The 19,097-nt window shown below is 36.7% G+C and overlaps 1 protein-coding gene across 3 annotated transcripts in view; it reads right to left on the bottom strand.

Moving 5' to 3' along the window:
* Positions 1-19,097, bottom strand: part of TTC29 (tetratricopeptide repeat domain 29) — a 183,415-nt gene that overhangs the window by 161,080 nt on the left and 3,238 nt on the right. For 2 of the 3 annotated variants that reach the window (XM_023733573.1, XM_023733570.1), the window contains exon 1: positions 14,197-14,461. In XM_023733573.1, coding sequence (XP_023589341.1) covers positions 14,197-14,396 — 200 coding nt within the window. In that variant the 5' untranslated portion in view covers positions 14,397-14,461. Of the gene's footprint in view, positions 1-14,196; positions 14,462-15,854; positions 15,953-19,097 lie in introns of those variants that run through there. The other variant, XM_023733572.1, reaches the window with a different exon arrangement.

The following is a 19,097-nucleotide window of genomic DNA, read 5'->3' as shown; positions in this document are numbered from 1 at the left end:
TACGTTTTGAAGCCCTGGTGGCACAGTTAAGAGCCTCGCTGCTAACCAAAAGGTCGGCAGTTCAAATCCACCAGCTGCTCCTTGGAAACCCCAAGGGGCAGTTCTACTCTGTCCTATAGGGTCACTATGGGTCAACATTGACTCAACAGCAATGGGTTAATTTTGGGGGTTATTTTATATAATATATATATATTACCTTTCTACCTTTAATAATGCACTTAAATAATATACTTAAATATCTTTTTTCCTGATCATCTCCTTGACTCTAATATATCTGCTATGTATATTGTACAATCCATACTTTGTCCAAGTGGATGATTCCACTTCCCAACCCCCATTTGAAAATCCTATCTCCTTTGACCTCATTGGTATGCACAAACATTTTTGCTTGCCCACATATTTCAATCTGTCTACTTCCTCACCCATTGGTTCCCCAGGAGAAAGACTGTGAGATCTGCTTCCCTAAAGATTAAGTCTAGAAAACCCTATGGGGCAGTTCTACTCTGAAACATGGGGTTGCTATGAGTCAAAATTAACTACAGCACCTGACTACAATGACACTTACTTGGATGTTTCGGCTTAAATAAATTTAGATTTTTACACGTCCTGTACATCTTGCTCTCTGCATGATTTGATGTTGTTGTTAGGTGGTGTCCAGTTGGTTCTGACTCATAGTGACCCTATGTACAACAGAACGAAACACTGCTCAGTCCTGCGCCATCCTCACAATCGTTGCTGTTTGAGCCCATTGCTGCAGCCACTGTGTCAGTCCATCTCACTGAGGGTCTTCCTCTTTTTTACTGACCCTCTATTTTACCAAGCATGATGTCCTTCCCCAGGGACTGGTCCCTACTGATAACACACCAAAGAAGTGTGACAAAGTCTTGCCATCCTTGTTTCTGAGCAACATTCTGGCTATACTTCTTCCAAGACAGATTTGTTGGTTCTTCTGGAAGTCCGTGGTTTATTCAACATTCTTTGCCAACACGATAATTCAAATGTACCACATCTTCCTCATTCATTGTCAAGCTTTTGTATGCATATGAGGCGACTGAATATACCATGGCTTGGGTCAGGTGCATCTTAGTCCTCAAAGTGACGTCTTTGCTTTTTAACCCTTTATACAGGTCTTTTGCAGCAGATTTGCCCAATGAAATACATCATTTGATTTCTTGACTGCTTCTTCCATGGTTATTGATTGTGGATCTAAGTAAAATGAAATCCTTGACAATTTCAATCTTTTCTCCATTTATCATGATGTGGCTTATTGGTCCAGTTGTGAGGATTTTTGTTTTCTTTAGGTTGAGGTGTAATCCACACTAAAGGCTATAGCCTTTGATCTTCATCAGTGAGTGCTTCAAGTCCTCTTTGCTTTCAGGAAACGAGTTGAGTTATCCACATATTGCAGGTTGTTAATGAGTCTTCCTCCAGTCCTGATGCTGCATTCCTCTTTATGATAGTTCAGCTTCTCGGATTATTTGCTCAGCATACAGACTGAATAAGTATGGTGAAAGGATACAACACTGACATGCACCCTTCCTGATTTTAAGCCACACAGTATCCCCTTGTTCTGTTTGAACAACTGCCTCTTGGTCTATGTACAATTCCTCATGAGCACAATTAAGTGTTCTGGAATTTCCATTCTTCACAACGTTATCCATAATTTGTTATGATTTGCATAGTCAATAAAATACAGGTTAACATCTTTTTGGTATTCTCTGATTTCAGCCAAGATCCATCTGACATCAGCAATGATATCCCTCATTCAACGTCCTCTTCTGAATCCTGCTTGAATTTCTGGTGGTTTCCTGTCAATGTACTGCTGTAACCATTTTTGAATTATGTTTAGAAAATTTCACTTGTGTGTAATATTAATGATATTGTTTGATAATTTCCACATTCTCTTGGATCACCTTTCTTTGGAATGGGTACAACTATGGATCCCTTCCAGTCAGTTGGCCAGGTAGCTGTCTTCCAAGTTTCTTGGCATAGACAGGTGAGCGCTTCCACTGTTGCATCTATTTGCTGAAACATCTCAATTGGTATTCTGTCATTTTCTGAAGTCTTGTTTTTCACCGGTGCTTTCAGTGCAGCTTGGACGTCTTCCTTCAATATCACTGACTCTTGATCAAATGCTACCTCCTGAAATGGTCTGCTTTAGCTACATCCCACAAAATTGTATGTCATGTTTTCTTTTTCATTTATCTTTGAATATTTTTCTAATTTTCTTTTGATGTCTTATTTGATCCATGAGTTATTTAGAAGTATGTTGTCCAGTTTCCAAATTTGGAAAGATTTTCCAGAGATATTTCTGTTATTATTTCTAATTTAATTCCTTTGTGGTAAGAGAACATAATTTGTATAATTTCAATCTCTTTAGTATATTGAGAATTGTTACATGTCTCAGAATGTGTTCTACTTTAGTAAATATTCCATGTGCACTTGAAAAGAATGAATGTTCTGCTGCTGTTTGGGAGACTGTTCTATAAGTGTCAATTATTTAGATGGATTAATTGTATTATTTATGTATTCTATATTTTTTATGATTTTTCTAGCAATTATTGAGAGAACAATGTTGAGAACTCTGATGATAATTGTGGGCTCACCTATTTCTCTATTTCCATCAGATTTTCCTTTATGTATTTTGAGGTTCTGTCATTAGGAGCCCTGGTGTCACAGTGGTTAAGAAAGAGCTTGGCTGCTAACCAAGAGGTCAGCAGTTCAAATCCACCAGCCACTCCTGGAAAACCCTATGGGGCAGTTCTGCTCTGTCCTATAAGGCTGCTATGAGTTGGAATAGACCAAATGGCAATGGGTTTTCTGTTTTTGTTTTTGGGTCATTAGGAGCATAAACATGTAGCATTATGTCTTCTTGATTAATCAACTCATTTTATCATTATAAAATGTCACTTATTGTTCCTGGTAATATTTCATCTACTTTCTGAAAACATATTTCTGAAAATCTTAGGTCCTCCAATTTTTCTTCCTTCCTTTCTCATAATGTTAAGAAAGTATTAACTTTGTCACTTCTGCACGGTCATTTCAAAAATGGGAAGGAAATGTGCTCAGCCCCTCCATCTTGATTAAGTAATAGGAAGAAAAAAAAAAAAAACTCTAAGTGAAAGTAACTTTCAACACAATAATTTCCTTGTTCAGCAATGGATTTCCTTGGCTATTTTGGTTCTAGGATAAGAGATTGTTTCAGACGAGCTTAAGTATGGGGCTTGTATTGAAAGAAACTTCAGTGATGGAGTTAGACTCTCATGGAAATCTAAATCAGGATTGTAGAATGGCTGGGTCCTTAGAAACGTGAGCCTAGAGGGAGGTCCTGCTTTCAGGGTGGTCCTGGGAATTCAGGAGGAGTCTGGAAATCCTCTCTCTGGTGTGCCATCATTCATGTAACTCAACTACTCCATGTGTATCTGACTCATTTTCTCTCTAGATTATTCATTCCTTCCTCTCTAAGAGTCATTTTTCTACCTTATTGCCTCTGCTTCTTTATAACATTCAATTGCTTTGGTCAAATTATTTCAACTTTCTGTGCCCTGGTCTCAGAGTAATAACAGCTCCTCACAGGGTTGTTGTAAGGGTCACTTAGAGTAGAGTAATAATTTAATGTATTTTACCTATTACTCTTATGCTTCAGGAGCCCTGGTGGTGCAGTGGTTAAGAGCTCAGCTGTTAACCAAAAGATCAGCAGTTCAAATCCCCCAGCCACTCTTTGGAACCCTATGGGACAGTTCTACTCTGTCCTACAGGATCGCTATGAGTCAGAATCGACTTGAGGGCAATGGGTTTGGTTCTGGTTTTGATTATGCTTCAAACAAAAGCCTAGCCAAGGGATATAATATTTCTGACCAACTGTCTCAATAACCATTTTATTGTTCTTTAGTTGTGCAAAGTTCTATTCTATTGCTCAATTTTTCTTGTATAAGGTCTTATGTGATAATGTCCTTTAGAATTTAGTATCAAGTAAAAGGTTTCTCTTGAAGAACTGACGTTTCTTTTCATCAGGTAATGAGAATTCTATAGTCCACCATATCTCCCTTTTTGTCCATTCTGCCCAGAGGTTCAGAGCAAAACTGACTATTCTCTCATGGGAACTTTATTATCTCTAGTGTGGAGCGCATTTACACGCGTGTCCTTTGTTTGCCTTTCATTTTATATTCGTAATCTGACAGTCAGGTGATACAAATGATTAACACTAAGTTTCTTCAAACCTTTCAAGAAAGAAAGAAAAGGAAAAAAAAAGTGTTATTTTGTGTAAGTCACAAGAGTCTTGAAGCTGTATTAAAACACAATCCCTGTTTTTAAGGGGCTCCCAGTCTAGAGGAGAGGGTATGAAGGACGTTTTGCATTGCAGCCCAGTACATTCTTATATATATTAAATATATGTATATATATGAGACAAAAGTTTAAAAGCACTAATAAGTAATACGTGCCAGGAAATGTTGTGGTTTGTTTATAAATATTAACTCAATTCATCCTCATAACCATTCTATGAGAGAGGTCCTATCAACATTTTTGCTATTTTTCAGATGAGGAAACTGAAGCACAGAAAAGTTACGTAACATGACCAAAGTCAACTAGTTACTTTGGTAGTAAGTGTAAAGCTGGGCTTTGCGTCCAGGTGGTCTGGTTTTGAATCTGTGCTCCATTTCATTATACCTGGCAGCCTCCCAATATTTAACCTTACTCTGTGCAATACATTCTTTTTCTATTCTATCTTACTATACTCTCTTTCATTTTTAAAAATGCTGGTCATGATCCCCAAACTGATGGGGCACAACTACTACCCTGTAATGGGTCACAACCTATAGTTTGTTAAACATTAACAAGGTGGGAGGAAGCTCAGGCTCATGACTGTCAATGACAATTATGAAAGTTCAAGCAGGAGCTCTGAACTCTATCATGAGGCTGAGGATGGCTCAAAGGGGGCCTCGCAGAGCAAGAAACATTTCAGCTGAAGCTGGAAGATGACTAAAAGCTCAGCGAGTACACGAGGCATGGGGGAGGAAAAGGGCATTTCAGGCGAAGCACACAAACAAGGCTAGGAGAGGTAAAGGATCGTGGCCATCATTCATTGATCCGCCTGCACCTGTGAGTCAGGCATTGCACGAGTACCAAGGGTGCACATGGCAGCCAGGCAGCCACAGTCCCAGTCGTCTTGAAGCTTATAGTCTTGAGGGGGAAACAATCTAACTAGCAAGGACAATGAGGTATTATTAGTGCCATGATGGGAGGAGTCCTAGCTATTAAGGGATATTAGCCAGGACTAGCAAGGCTACCTAGTATAAATGAGTTGTTTAATAAGAGTTAGCCATGAAATGACAGACCAAATGAAGAACAACGCACTAAGGTTGAGAGACGAGAGAGAACGTGGCTTGATGAAGAACTGAACAACTTCAGAGGCAGAGTGATGCAACGGTTCAAAGATGGGGTCTGGACTCAGACTGTCTTGATTCAAATTCCAACTCTGCTACTTGTTAGCTGTGTGACCTTGGACAAGTTACTTAATTATTCTGTGCATAAATTTCCTTAGCCATAAAGTAAAACTAACAAAGGCTTTTCTAGGATTAAATGAATTGATACAGCTGAGACCCTTAGAACAGTGCCTGAAACATAGTGTAGTGCTCAACAAAAATTAACCATTATTATTATTATTTTAGCAAAGAATACATTCAAAGAGGGAAAGGCGAGATTAAACTGGAAAGGTAGAATAGGTTGGGGAGAGGTTGGCCTTAGTCAGAAAATGTTTATTGAGTACCTACTACGTGCTAGACACTGTTACAGGCACTGGAGACTCAGTAGGGAAAAACAGCAGTTACTCAGGCCAATTCAGAAGGAGTCATCTTTGATTTTTTCCTTTACTCACCCTCCTGTATTCATCTCATGCGTAAGCTGTGATCTCCCTAAATATATTCTAAATCAGATGACTTCTCATCATTAACATATCTGTCTGCTAACTGAAAGGTTAGTTGTTCAAGCCCACCCAGAGGTGTCTCAAAAGAAAGGCCTGGTGTTCTACTTCTGAAAAATTAGCCATTGAAAACCCCATGGCACACAGTTCTACTCTGACATCCAGGGGTTACCATGAGTCAGAATCAAGTCCACAGCAACTGGTTTACCCTCATCCATCATCTCTCACCTGGGCTGCTACCCAGACTAATAGCCACAGAGCAACTTGAATGATCCTTACAGTAAAGTTCCGTCATGTCATTTCCCTATTTTAAACATTCCAGTGTTGCCTTACGCTTAGAATAAAATTTAGGCACCTTAGAAATTATTATTATGAACAAGTAAATTCTGATGTCTTAGGATCATCATGAATGTAATGAAAAAGCAGAAAGTATGGAGTGTTTAAAATGATCTAAATGGTTTAAAATTCAAAAAACACAAAGGAAATTTGGAAAGGTTCTTTCTCGTTGATCACCTAACATTTTGGAAGACACCAGTAATTAATTTACTAATTAATAAGTAATTAAATTAGTTTAATTAATTTAAGGACTTAGGGGATCCACACTGGAGAATTTCCAAACCACCAAAACTGTTTAATAAAAAAAAAAAAAAATTGTAAAATGAAACAAAACTAATAAATCAAAGCATATCTATTATTAAAACACTTCTAAAATGTATTACACATTTCCCTGTCGTATGAAACAGAATAAGGTGAACAAAACAATGGTTTGTTACTAAATCTCAAGTATTTAATTCTGGCGCAATGTAAGCATAGTGAAAAGGGCGCCTGCAGGGCCCAGTCATTACTTACCCTTTCAAGGTATGTCCCCAGACAGCCTGGCCTTTTAATAGCAGACCATTCTTTTGTCTTATACCATATTAGTTGTCATTTCAGTATGTTAGCTTCCTCTTCACAGATTTAACATACATAAAGTAGGAGAAATGGAAGGTTTCCACAATATAGCCAAGCTTGTTAACTCACAAAACCTAATTTTATATACATTTCTAAGTCAATTGATTTGGCCTAAGTGTGGCTCCGCACCCCGCCTGACAGTAAAATACATAGACTGTGGGGCAGGTATTTTCCTAGAGCTTTTCTCATTTATGTCAAGGTTTGTGTACATATATTGATGCAGGTTAGCCTAAATCTGATATCTGAGTTAGCGGGCCCTGAATATTCTTATTAGAAAGGGACTGTCAAATTTTGCCCAGGGTGTGTAGATTATAGGAAAGAAGAGTATGTATTCTTCTCTATTTGGGTTTTCTAGCTATACTTAATCTTGCTTAACATGATTTCACTTTAGCTTGAAGAAAAGTGTTTACAGTATACTGAATAATCTTTATATAGTGATGTATAAAATTGGAATTATAGTTAAAGCACAGAGTTTGAGTATACACATACAATATATACACATGTATTTATAAACATACACACATACTATACATAGACATCTTCAGTATCCAACACAGAAAACAGAACAGGGTATGTATATGGACCAAAGGAATGATTTTTGTATGACTGTGATAATATAAGTGTTTTAAGGATTGTTTTCAATTACAGTGAAGAATGACTGCAAAATGGTCTAAAAAGTTTTGGATTTTATATATGTATACTGCATATATGCGTGTGTTTAGAAATAAACACACACCACATACATACATACATATATGTAGTTATCAGCATGTATGGAAAAGAAGAAAGTATAAAGTGTGTAAAATGGTCTCAGAGAGCCATCCCAAGTCAAACAAAGTTTTGAAATTTTCCAAATAATCTACTTAGAACTATAAAGGAAAAATATCTCCTACAAATTTATGTTTTTATTTCTTATAGCTAGACATTTTTTTTTTTTTAAAGAGAATAATGCTGCACCCTTCTACCATAGAGGTAGGCATCACCTAATTATGCATACCAGAAAAGACCGTGAGAGAGAGAACAGTGCCCTGGGAAAGCAAGAGTACTTGTGCACCCATGACTTGCTTTTCTTTAAGTTTTGGGACAGTGACCTTGGCTATTACAGTATCTTAAGTTTCCAACACAGAGAAAAAACAGGGTATGTGTATAGACCAAGGGGATGATTTTTATATAACTGTGATAATGTAAGTATTCTAAGGATTGTTTCCAATCATAGTTTAGAATGACTGGAAAATGGTATAAAAAGTTTTGGATCTTCCAGTGCTTGCTTTCTTAATATAGACAGAAGACAATATCAAAGACAGAACTCAAGACAAAATCATCCTGCCCCATGAATTGAGGCTGACATAGCGATCATTGTTCATGCCATTGATTGTCAGTTTCGACTGATTCGGCTTCTGTGGCTTCTAGGTGCCACTGCCTTTTTATCGCTTCCTCCCTCGTCATTGGGAGAGGGAGTTCCCAAATGGCACCCAAGTGGAGGCGTGCCATTGTACACTTCCGGGTTTACGAGCTATTGCAGGTAGAACCACAGCATTCGACTCTATTCTGTATATTCATAAAACTGCAGTTTTATGCTTTAAGCAATCTTATACTTTATAGTAATTATATGTTTAAGCAATTTATGAAATTAAAAAGATTGTTTAGAGCAGCTTATTAGGCTGTAAAAACTTCTTGCTACAGCCTAATAAATTTCTGAAATGTTTACTATAAGTTGAAATTTAAAAAAAAAACTGTTTTTCCCTCATTGTTTAGCGTTACTAGTTAGAAATGTACCCCATATTAAAAACTCTGTCCTCAGAACGTGATGAAAATACTAGGTAGTACATAGTAACATGTAACTGCATAGATAAAGAGAAGTGATAAATTACTATAACTAGCTAAATCAACACAGTTAATGCAAAATATAACTATATAATTAATACATGCTCTAAAAGATAAGAGAATTATCAATGGCAGCTGAAGATAGTAGCTAGTCTTAACTGAGCGTTGTCTTCATGTGTTTCACGTACCAGAAAAACCAAACCTGCTGCCATCGTGTTAATTCCGACTCATAGCAGCCCTAAAGGACAGAGTAGAACTGCCCCAGTTCCAAACCCAAACCAGTTGCCATCGAGTGGCTTCTGACTCATAGAGCCCCAATAGGGGATCTCATTTAACCTCCATAAGAACTCCTGTTATTACTATGCTCTTTAAGTAGGTGTGGAAACCAAAGACTAGAGAAGGCAGGTAACCTGCTCCAGACACAGGTATTATGTAGCAAAGTCAAGTTTCCAACTGCGGAACAAATCAGCTCCCACAACAGCCAGGACTATAATGTTATGTTTCTTATTTCCTATGCTTTTCCCTTACAAAGATTTTTTTTTTTTTTTAAGACTATTAGGGTTGCTATGCCGAAACATCACATGTGAAAATATTTTAAAGCAAACTTTTAAAAGACACAGAGACATAAATGCCTAAGAAATGAGCATTTCTGTACTTTATTGACATTTGAACTCTTTTATCCCTAGGTTTGGTTTTGGTGAAAATCTTCACTTCTTTTTGCACTGGATTTTTTAAACAAAATTCCTTCCAACCTCATTTCTTAAATTCCCCAATTTTAAACTTGACTGACATCAATATTCTTCTTCTTTTTAGAATTACGGCTAAGAAAGTCTTTTCTTCCCTGGTTTCACACCCTAGAGATCTGCTGTGGAAGACGATGTTAGAATTTTTTTAAAGGGGAGGAGTGGCATCCCTCCTTCGCCCCCATCTGCATGCTTGGCAGTCACTTCACTTATTTCTTTATATTCCTGAGGAAGGAAGGAATTGTCTCTCCACTTTGGGACACCAAAACCCTGTCTCTTTTTCTTGAATCAGGAAGAAGATCTTAAAATCTAATCTGTTACCTAGAAGGAAAAGGGGGCGGCTCCCCTTCCTCCTTCTCTTCCCTGCCTCCTCTCTGTATAATACCGAGGTTAGTTACGGAACACTTTACTTGGCAACTACCTCCTTCAGAAGTTTAATTGCAAACCTCCACAGAGAATTTGATTCATCCTTTACAATTGAATCCATGCCTTACAAAAGAGCCAAATGTTCTCAAGAGAAAACAAAATTATTTTACTAAAAGTATCCAAAAATAGACCAAATAAATGAAGCAGAGGAAGAGCACACTTGAAGGGGTCTACATTTTCCTAAAGTTATTATGAAATATTGTATCTTTCATAAACGTCTTTGCCTTGTTACGTCCCTATTTGGAGCAGCTGGCCATTGGGTAAATCCAGGTGCTAGATTTACTTATAACAAGTATACCTGTAGTTTGTAAAAGCTCCTTTGGGAGACAGTTTGGAAATATATTCAAGATGAACACCTAGATTGGAAAAACACCAATTTACCTTAAGTGAGCAAGTACAATACAATTCAAAATGAGGCAGGAGGAAAAGGCTTTAAAAGACATGAAGTTAAATGGTTCTTTGCTTCTTTACAAGCTAAATTTGCGGAACACTGTAACTGAAAGTTCTAACTGCCGCCGTACTGACTGACTAAGTGACATTCAATAAACAGTAACCGATGATGCTGAAAGTAAGCTATTCTGAAAGAAAGCGTATCTTAAAGATGCACACAATTCTAAGCCAAATCTACTCTTCCACGTAATAGAACTCGGCATCTGAAGCAGAAAAGAACATGAACAAATTAACGTTGTGTCCCTAGATGATTTTGCTTATTTGTGTCCTCAGATACATAGCTACAGCCATAAAACTACCCCCTAGAAATTTTTTATTTGAATCTATAAATGACACTTTTATTACTTAGCTATTCAAAGCAATTATGATATGGTAATAAGTGATATTTTTAAGTCCTTTTAAAAAACAGTAATATATTCTGATAGTATACAGAATACAAAAGCAAAAGTACAGAAATGATTCCAACATGACCTTCTTCAGTGGTTAGAATTTACTTAAGTACGATTAGTGAATCATCTGAAGACTTATCGAAAAAAGTTAAATCACCAATGTAAAATATAGAAAGTGAATACAATTAATTTGCAAAAAAACAAAAAAGTAGCCATAGACACAGCACCAATCTGGTCACTTAAAAAGTAATAAAGTGTACTGAAATACCCTCTGCAAGTGTGGATGATACAAAACCTGGAAGCCCTTTGCCTTTGAACTATCCTAGGGCATTGGCAGTTCAGTGGTAGAATTCTTGCCTTCCACGTGGGAGATCCAGGTTAGATTACCGGCCAATGCACCTCAAGCGCAACCAACACCCATCTGTCAGTGGAAGCTTGCATGTTGGCTATGATGCTCCAGATTTCAGCAGAGCTTCCAGACTAAGACAGGCTAGGAAGAAAGGCCTGGTGATCTACTTCAAAAAATCAGTCAATGAAAACCCTATGGATCACTTTGTTTCGGTGTGCATGAGGTCGCCATGAGTTGAAAGCCAATTTGACGGCAGCTAATAACAAAAACAACAACCGTTCCAAAGTAAAATAAACCCTTATCTATTGTATTTGGCCATTCCAGTAACAACTTCTTTAGCTTATCCTGCTTAATTACTCGTTTAAATTTTATACTCATACCTGTGTATAAAACATTTTGGAGGAGTTTAACTTGCTCAAGTCAAACCAGCTACATACAAGATTAAACTGAAAAGCCTAAAACTAAACCCAGGGATACTTATTTCATGATGTTTTAATCTAACATTCATTCCTTTACTTATTTATATTATCTGGAGGGACCAGTCCATGGAAAAGAACATCATGCTTGGTAAAGCAGAGGGTCAGCGACAAAGAGGAAGACCCTAAATGAGATGGATTGACACAGTGGCTGCAACAATGGGCTAAAACATAGCAACAATTGTGAGGATGGTGCGGGACCAGGCAGTATTTCATTCCATTTTACATAGGGTTGCTATGAGTCAGAACCAACTCGACATCACCTAACAACAACAACTATTTTCTGTAGCATACTATGATTAATTTGAATGTATTTGTGTATATGTAAGTATATTTATTACCACCTTAGAAAAGAAGAATAAGGCAGTAGAGATGGATTTCAGGGTACATCTTAGATACTGCTTTTGCCTGATAGACAATTTGATTCTTCAAATTCTTCCAATCTCATCCTTGTACACTAAGGATCTACGATTTATCAGTTTATTTTATATAATGCTACCAGACCGAGAGCTAAGCTCCCAATCTGTCTTTCCTGACAAGCTTCTTCCTACTAACCCAGTCTTCTCTGACTTTGTCTAGACCTCTAGGCTACACCTCACAGTACAATTGGCACTTAGTCATTCCATATTTGCTTCCTGCTCATGGGTCTTATTGTCTCAAATAGATGTAAAGTTTCCAGCATGGGGCTAAGTATTTTACAATAAAATATCATGCTCTCACCCACTGTGAAAAAACCAGTATTAGATATAAAGTAGGTACTTAATAGATGCTTCTTGATCAATTTATCTTTTTAGAATTGAATGGCTAATAAAAAGTTTTATGCAGCAATTTACTTGGCTAAAAGAATATGTATAATTCTTCATGGCACCTGCTGGGCATTGCTGGGAGATGCTGAAATCATTCATCAATATTCCCTTTATGTGCTATTCAATTAGTTTGTCTGGGGCAAGGTCTAGAAGGTATATCAATCAAAAGCTTAATAGTAAGCTGAGTACAAGCTATCTTCACACTAATGTTCTGTATCCACTATCTCAGAGAAACGGCTTGGGTCTAAGAAAGTATTCAAGTGTAGGAAGCTTTAAGGAGAATGCAATAATAAGGACTGAGAATAATCATGTGCTACTGTTTTCTGTAGTATATGATGAATTTGAATTCAATTTGGTAATATCCTTAGTGAAAAAAATATATATTACTAAGAGAATGCTCATCGTCATGACCTATTTTGAATTGTCTTAGATAAAATTTTTCCTCATTCTGACTAAAAAAGCTCAGGTGTCAGTATGTTTTCAGTATATGGATTTCTAGTTTGTTCGTTCGGTTATGTGAAGCATAACTTTAATTCCTAATTTATTTCCTAATTCTTAAGCCAATTAAAAATATATAATCAGATATATTATATTTAAATCATAATGCAAATATTGCTGATATATATTTTTCTCTTCAGAGCAATGATACCATCATACAATATTAACTATTAATTCTATCCAACAGGTTACCATAAAAAGTCAATGAATTAACAATCATAAAAGCATTTAACCAAAGATCCCAGATACTACACAGCCTAAAGAACTCTGAAGAACTAAATTATTAGAGTTACTGTAAGAATTTGTCACCCAAAATGAAGTAGTTATTGACAGGATGAATTATTCATGTTTTTCTATGTTATACACAAATTGCCAAAGATAATATTGAAGAAAATGAAATATCTGAAGAGATGTAGCGTTTTGGAACATATGAAATCTCTACCAAAAATATCATCAGGTGCACTCCCTGAGAGGAACCTTATGGCATTAGACAATACAAATAGATATAGACTCTTTTTAAAGCTTTTGTTGCATAAAGTATTTTAATCGAATCATTTAATGACTTCAATAAAGCACATATGCATTTATAAGAGTTCCATTTTTCAATGCTTACGTCGAAAGATCTGATGATGATAACAAAGTCATGAAGTCTATAAGAAATGTTAAACCCACAACATGGGGAACAGAATTAATGTCACTGAATTATACATCTAAAGATGGTTGAAATGACAGGAAAAGAAAAAAAACGTCAACCCATTGATTATTATCCTAGGTCTGTGTTCATTTCTCACTAACTGACATGGATTTTTACACTGTTTTTATTCATCACATAAGTCAGGTTCTAGCTAGTGACAAAATGACAAAGTTTACATAGTTTGTTTAAAAAATAATCTAGATCATTAAGAATTATCTTTAAATTAGCCAATCAACTGTAAACGATTGATTCTTTTTGTGAGTTTCTGCGAGGGGAAAGGAGATACATTAGCTAAGGGTTTTAAAAAAATCACTAGGGAAAACGATCGCTATACAAGTCTTTTTCTTAAAGCTTTTTTTTCCCCCTATGGAGGCAACATGCGTTAAAGTAGAGGTTAACAAGCAATTAATAGCACAGACTTAACTAAAATATTGCAAAGGTGATGGTATAATATCTTGGTAAATATGAGAATTTGAGAGCTATAAAATTAAGACTTTGATATGTGTAAAATCAATAGACATGACTTATCACTATTTAATATGAATTTTAATTTTTAAATGCCATGTTCCAGTAAAAAAGTGTACTGCACAGGAAAATTGAAATTTCAATAAAGAATCAAGACAAAAGAAACAAACTTCATATTAAAGTATCTTTAAGAGGTTATACTTACGCAGCAACCTCTTCTTTTGACAACCCTTTGAAATTCACCTCCAGATAATAATCTATGTCATCTTTTTCTTTGATCAATTGAGTCCTAAATGAAATGGAAAGAAATAATAAAGCACTGCATTGAGTTGAAAAGCTACCAAACATATAAAATGCCACTAGGATAACAGAAATATTCAAGGTACAATACCATATATAATACATTTTCTGCAATAGCTATAGAGTTAGGCAGTTGACTGATAATTTCAAAATTCTAATTTTCCTGAATGGAAAAAGATAGGAAAGAATGTTAAACTCAGTGTGTAAACTAATAAAACACCAACACATTCAGGTAATCTGCACCCTTCTGTACACTGACTTCTATCCTCAAAGCTTATAAGGTCTTCCATTTGTTTGCTTTGTTTTATAGCTTAACTTTCCAACTACAGAAGTCATATTTTGTTTGAAACAGGATCTTGAACTAAGAATACCTATTTGATACAAACGTGTAAAATTCATTTGTTCCAAACATTAATAAATTTTGCTCTGAAATACTATTTTCAGTAGTTTTTATCACACGTAAAACTCAAACTACTATTAAAAGTTTAAGGTGCAAAATTATTTTAAAGACTTGGCTGAGAAATTGATCATATTTGTAGCATATTCATTTTTGACACCCCCATGCACTGTTAAAAATAAACATGCTATTAATATCTCATAACCATGAGAATATAGGACCAAGCAAATATCTATTTTTCTCAGAAGCAATAAGAGCATGTTGATACAAAAATTTGCCTTAAATGGTTATGATTAAAATGTTCTCTTTGGTAAAATGAATACAAGAAAAAGTTTTCTTTAAAATTCATCTGGTTTTGAGGGATATGAGGTTGGCCTATGTTTCTGTTCACCTTGAAAATGTAAGTAATCTCAATCATTAAAAAAGATAGAACTAGCTTTCTCAGACTTTGTAAATATTTCACATTACCCATAGGTAAAATGGAAAATAAACATAAATGTGTACGTGTATATATATATATATACACACACAGATATACGTCCATATATATCAGAATTATGCACCTTTCGAAAGATTCCTCAGCCACTGAAAAATAAAATTTTGATTTTCTGCTTTAAAAGAACTTTTATGTTAGTTTATCTGAATATATTTCTTTTGAGGGCTTTGGTATTTCCCAGAAATACTAAAAACGAGGTGCAATCCTTCTCAGAACCAAGAGGTCTTTAAAACTTTGATCATTATGCCTCACGGGAATTGAAAAGAATGCATATAATGAAAATAATCAAATCTACAGATACAAATTATTTATACTAATAAATATTTGTATTTCTAAAAATCAAAAATATTCCTAAAACTCCTGCTTTTTATTCTCTATGTCCACGCATTTATAAAAGAAAACGTATCTCTGAAGCTGTGTGGGAACCATTATACAGTAAGTAGGATAGGAAATGAAATGATCAAACGAGCTTTGGTTTGATAAATGTTATTAGTGTTTGAATGAGGCTCTTCAATCCTTTTGAAACATCAAATTTGAATATTCAGAATATACTAATATACTTTTGTCTTTTCCTTAAACACAGTTTTATTTTCTGAGATTTGCTACTCACATGTCTTAACTGCAGGAAATTCATTCTGTAGGGAAAGAAATAAAAACAAGGGTCACGTACCTTGCAAGGTTTTTGGGGGTGCATGGCAGCTTCTGTCGAGCTAAGGACGTAAGCTTTGGGCGTGTCAGGGGCAGTGGGGGCAGGGTGGTCATTATGGACTGCAAAAAAAATAAACAGAAACAGTATTTTAAAACAGACATCTTGGAAGAATCCTTTAAGATGTTATTACCGAGTCTGTCGGAGGAGCTGAGAATCTCCGTGTGTGGAGCTACAGCTCTGTTATTCAGGAACGATGCTCAGTGAGTGGATTCTGCAGGTGGCTTCTCTCATTATTTTCTTCTGCTGTTTGCCTTTTGGTCAATTTATTACCTGTCTGCATCCACCACAAAGTGGATAGGGAGAAAAATCTGATAAATGAATTAGAGGTTCAGAAAAATGGCAGCTTTGGTAAGAATTTTATTATGGGACATGGCTGCAATTAAAAAGTCAAGATTATTGGAACAACTCTGGATTTCAAATGTCTGTGCTTTGCTTTCTTGTTACAATTGAGAATTTAAAAGTGCCCATTGCCCATGCCTTGCTGTATTCTAAAAACTTTATCACTCACAAACGAAGACTTCCCCTTAGTAGTGACAGACACTAAGAACAATTCTCAGGGAGACAGTTGCCCTGAGAGAGTATACAGCTATAATAGCATAACAAATCACTTCAAAATGTAGTGGCTTAAAAAAGATTGTTTAAAATAATGATCATTTTATTATCTCTTATAGTCAGTGTGGGTCAGGAATTAGGACAGGGCACAATGAGGATGACTTTTTTCTGTTCCACAGCAACCTGGACCTCTGCTGGGGAGACTCGAACGTCGCAGGGCAGAGTCAAAAGCTGGGAGTAACTCAATGGTGGGTGGCAGGAATCACCTGAGGCATTATTACCCACACATCTGGTGGCTGACGCAGACTCTTGGCTGGGGCATCAACTGGGCCTATCTGGGACACATACATGCGACCTCCTCACATGACTTGAGCTTCCCCAGAGCGTGGCAGCTTCAGAGATCTTATGTGGGAAAGCAAGTATCTCAAAGAAAAACCAGGTAGAAGCAGTATCCCCTTTTAGTGCCTGACCTCAAAAGTTACATAGCGTCACTTCTGCTGTGATAACAGTGTCCACCTATTGATGTTTCAAAGTCATATTGTAAGAAGAGAATGTGGGATGGGAGATATTGTTGCAGCCATCTTTGGAAAATACAGTCTACCACAGTGGGGGAAAGTAAGCAAGCAATAATACAAGTGGGCCTATAAAATCGAGTTATCTAAATCTTATTCCAAAGAGAAGGAAGTGTGAATATGATTTCTGTGGACTTTAAACAAAGTGTCACATGTTGCTAGGGCTCTCAGATGCAAAAGAACTCACACTTCTACTGTTAAATAGAGAGACATCCAAAAGATCAAGTCTTCCTGATCTCACAGTCACTATTCCCACCACCTTTGACCTCTACCTTTAGCCCCACCAAGCAACTAGAAGGCTTGTCTCAGGTTTTAAACCCCCTTCCTCCAGCATTTACTACTTGTGTGACCTAAGATAAATCACAATCAGTCTGGGCCTTCAATACATTCAACAGATATTTATTGAACTACTACTTGCTGCCACCCATTGTTCTAGATGCTGGAGATACAGCAGTGAACAAAAAGACAAAAATCTATGACCTCATGGAGTTTACATTCGAGGAGTGGATGTGGAAAAAAAAAAGATAATACACAAGGAAAATATATAGACTGTCAGATGATGATAAGATCTATGGCAAAAAATAAAGCTGGGAACTGGAAATTACCCAGATGCTCACCAGTAGTGAAGGAATACATAAGAGCAGAAGGAGATGAGGTCGAGGAAGCTAAGGAGAAATTTGGTGGTGTCGGGCCTGGCAGGTTACTGTAAAAATGGTGTCTTTTACTCAAAAAGGTCATTCCGGCTTCTCTTTTGAGATCAGACTGTAGAGGGAAGAAGGACAGACAGCAGAGAGGCCACCTGGGAGTTTACTGTGAAATGAGTGAGAAATGTTGGTGGTTTAGGTAGAGACTGAGGTGGGGAGAGGTGGTCTGACCCAAGACACAATCACCACCTAGCACTACAAAGCTGAGAGATACAGGAGAGGAGAGAAGAGGAGAGGGGAGGGGAGAGGAGGGGAAACGGGAGGAGAGATCTGAAGGAAAATCTTTTGAAATGCAGTGTAGAAATGGGCAGTCTTCTGTTTCTGAAAAATATTCTTTTACATAATGTTCTATATAATTAAAGACAAAATTCTAATGCAGATCAGTTTTTTTTTTTTTTTTTAAGATATAATAAACCCAGTTGCCATGGAGTCAACTACAACTCCTGGCAACTCCATCTGTATCAGAGTAGAACTGTGCTCCTTAGGGTTTTCAGAGGCTGAGTTTTTGGAAGTAGACAACCAAGACTTTCTTTTGAAGTGACTCTGGATAGACTCGAACCTCCAACCTTTCAGTTAGCAGGCAAGCACATTAACTCTGCACCATGCAGGGACACATTTTAGATACAATGTTGTTGTTTTGTTGTGTACCATCAAGTCAATTCCAACTCATAGCGACCATGTAGGACAGAGTAGAGCTGCCCCATAGGGTTTCCAAGGCTGTAATCTTTATGGGAGCAGATCGCCACATCTTTCTCCTGTGGAGCCAGTGGTAGGTTTGAATTGCTGACCTTTTGGTTAGCAGCTGAGCTGTTTAACCACCGTGCAACCAGGGCTCCTTTTAGATAATTAAAAAAAAAAACAAAAAACCGTTGCCACTGAGTTGATTCCGACTCATAGCGACCCCACAGGACAGAGTAGAACTGCCCCATAGAGTTAACAAGGGCCACCCGGTGGATTTGAACTGCTGACCTTTTGGTTAGCAACTGTAGCACTTAACCACGACGTCACTAGGGTTTCCTTAGATATAACAGAATCCTAATATTATGCAAATTCTTATGTCATGATAAGATCTATGAAACATAATGTCCACTTATTTTTATACGATAATAGCTTAAAAGCACAAAGTCTAAACAGCAAGTGTTAGTCCTCTTCTCTAGAGAAAACATTAGAAACATTTTGTATTATACTTCATAACTTTGTAAAAAAAAAGTGACTTAACTGTTTTCTGATCAGATGTTATATTAAGTAGTCGAGTTACTTGGATAACCTGAGCTTACTAAAGAATGGCAAAATTGTGCAGGACGCGTAGTAAGAACTTAGGACCAATATAGGGTTAGACCCATGTACAGGTTTGAAGGGACCTCTGGATAATTGCA

Source organism: Trichechus manatus, unplaced genomic scaffold (genome assembly GCF_000243295.1).
Source record: "Trichechus manatus latirostris isolate Lorelei unplaced genomic scaffold, TriManLat1.0 scaffold00059, whole genome shotgun sequence".
In the NCBI taxonomy this organism is placed as follows: Eukaryota; Metazoa; Chordata; class Mammalia; order Sirenia; family Trichechidae; genus Trichechus; species Trichechus manatus.
This window is presented reverse-complemented; position numbering and strand designations above follow the sequence as displayed.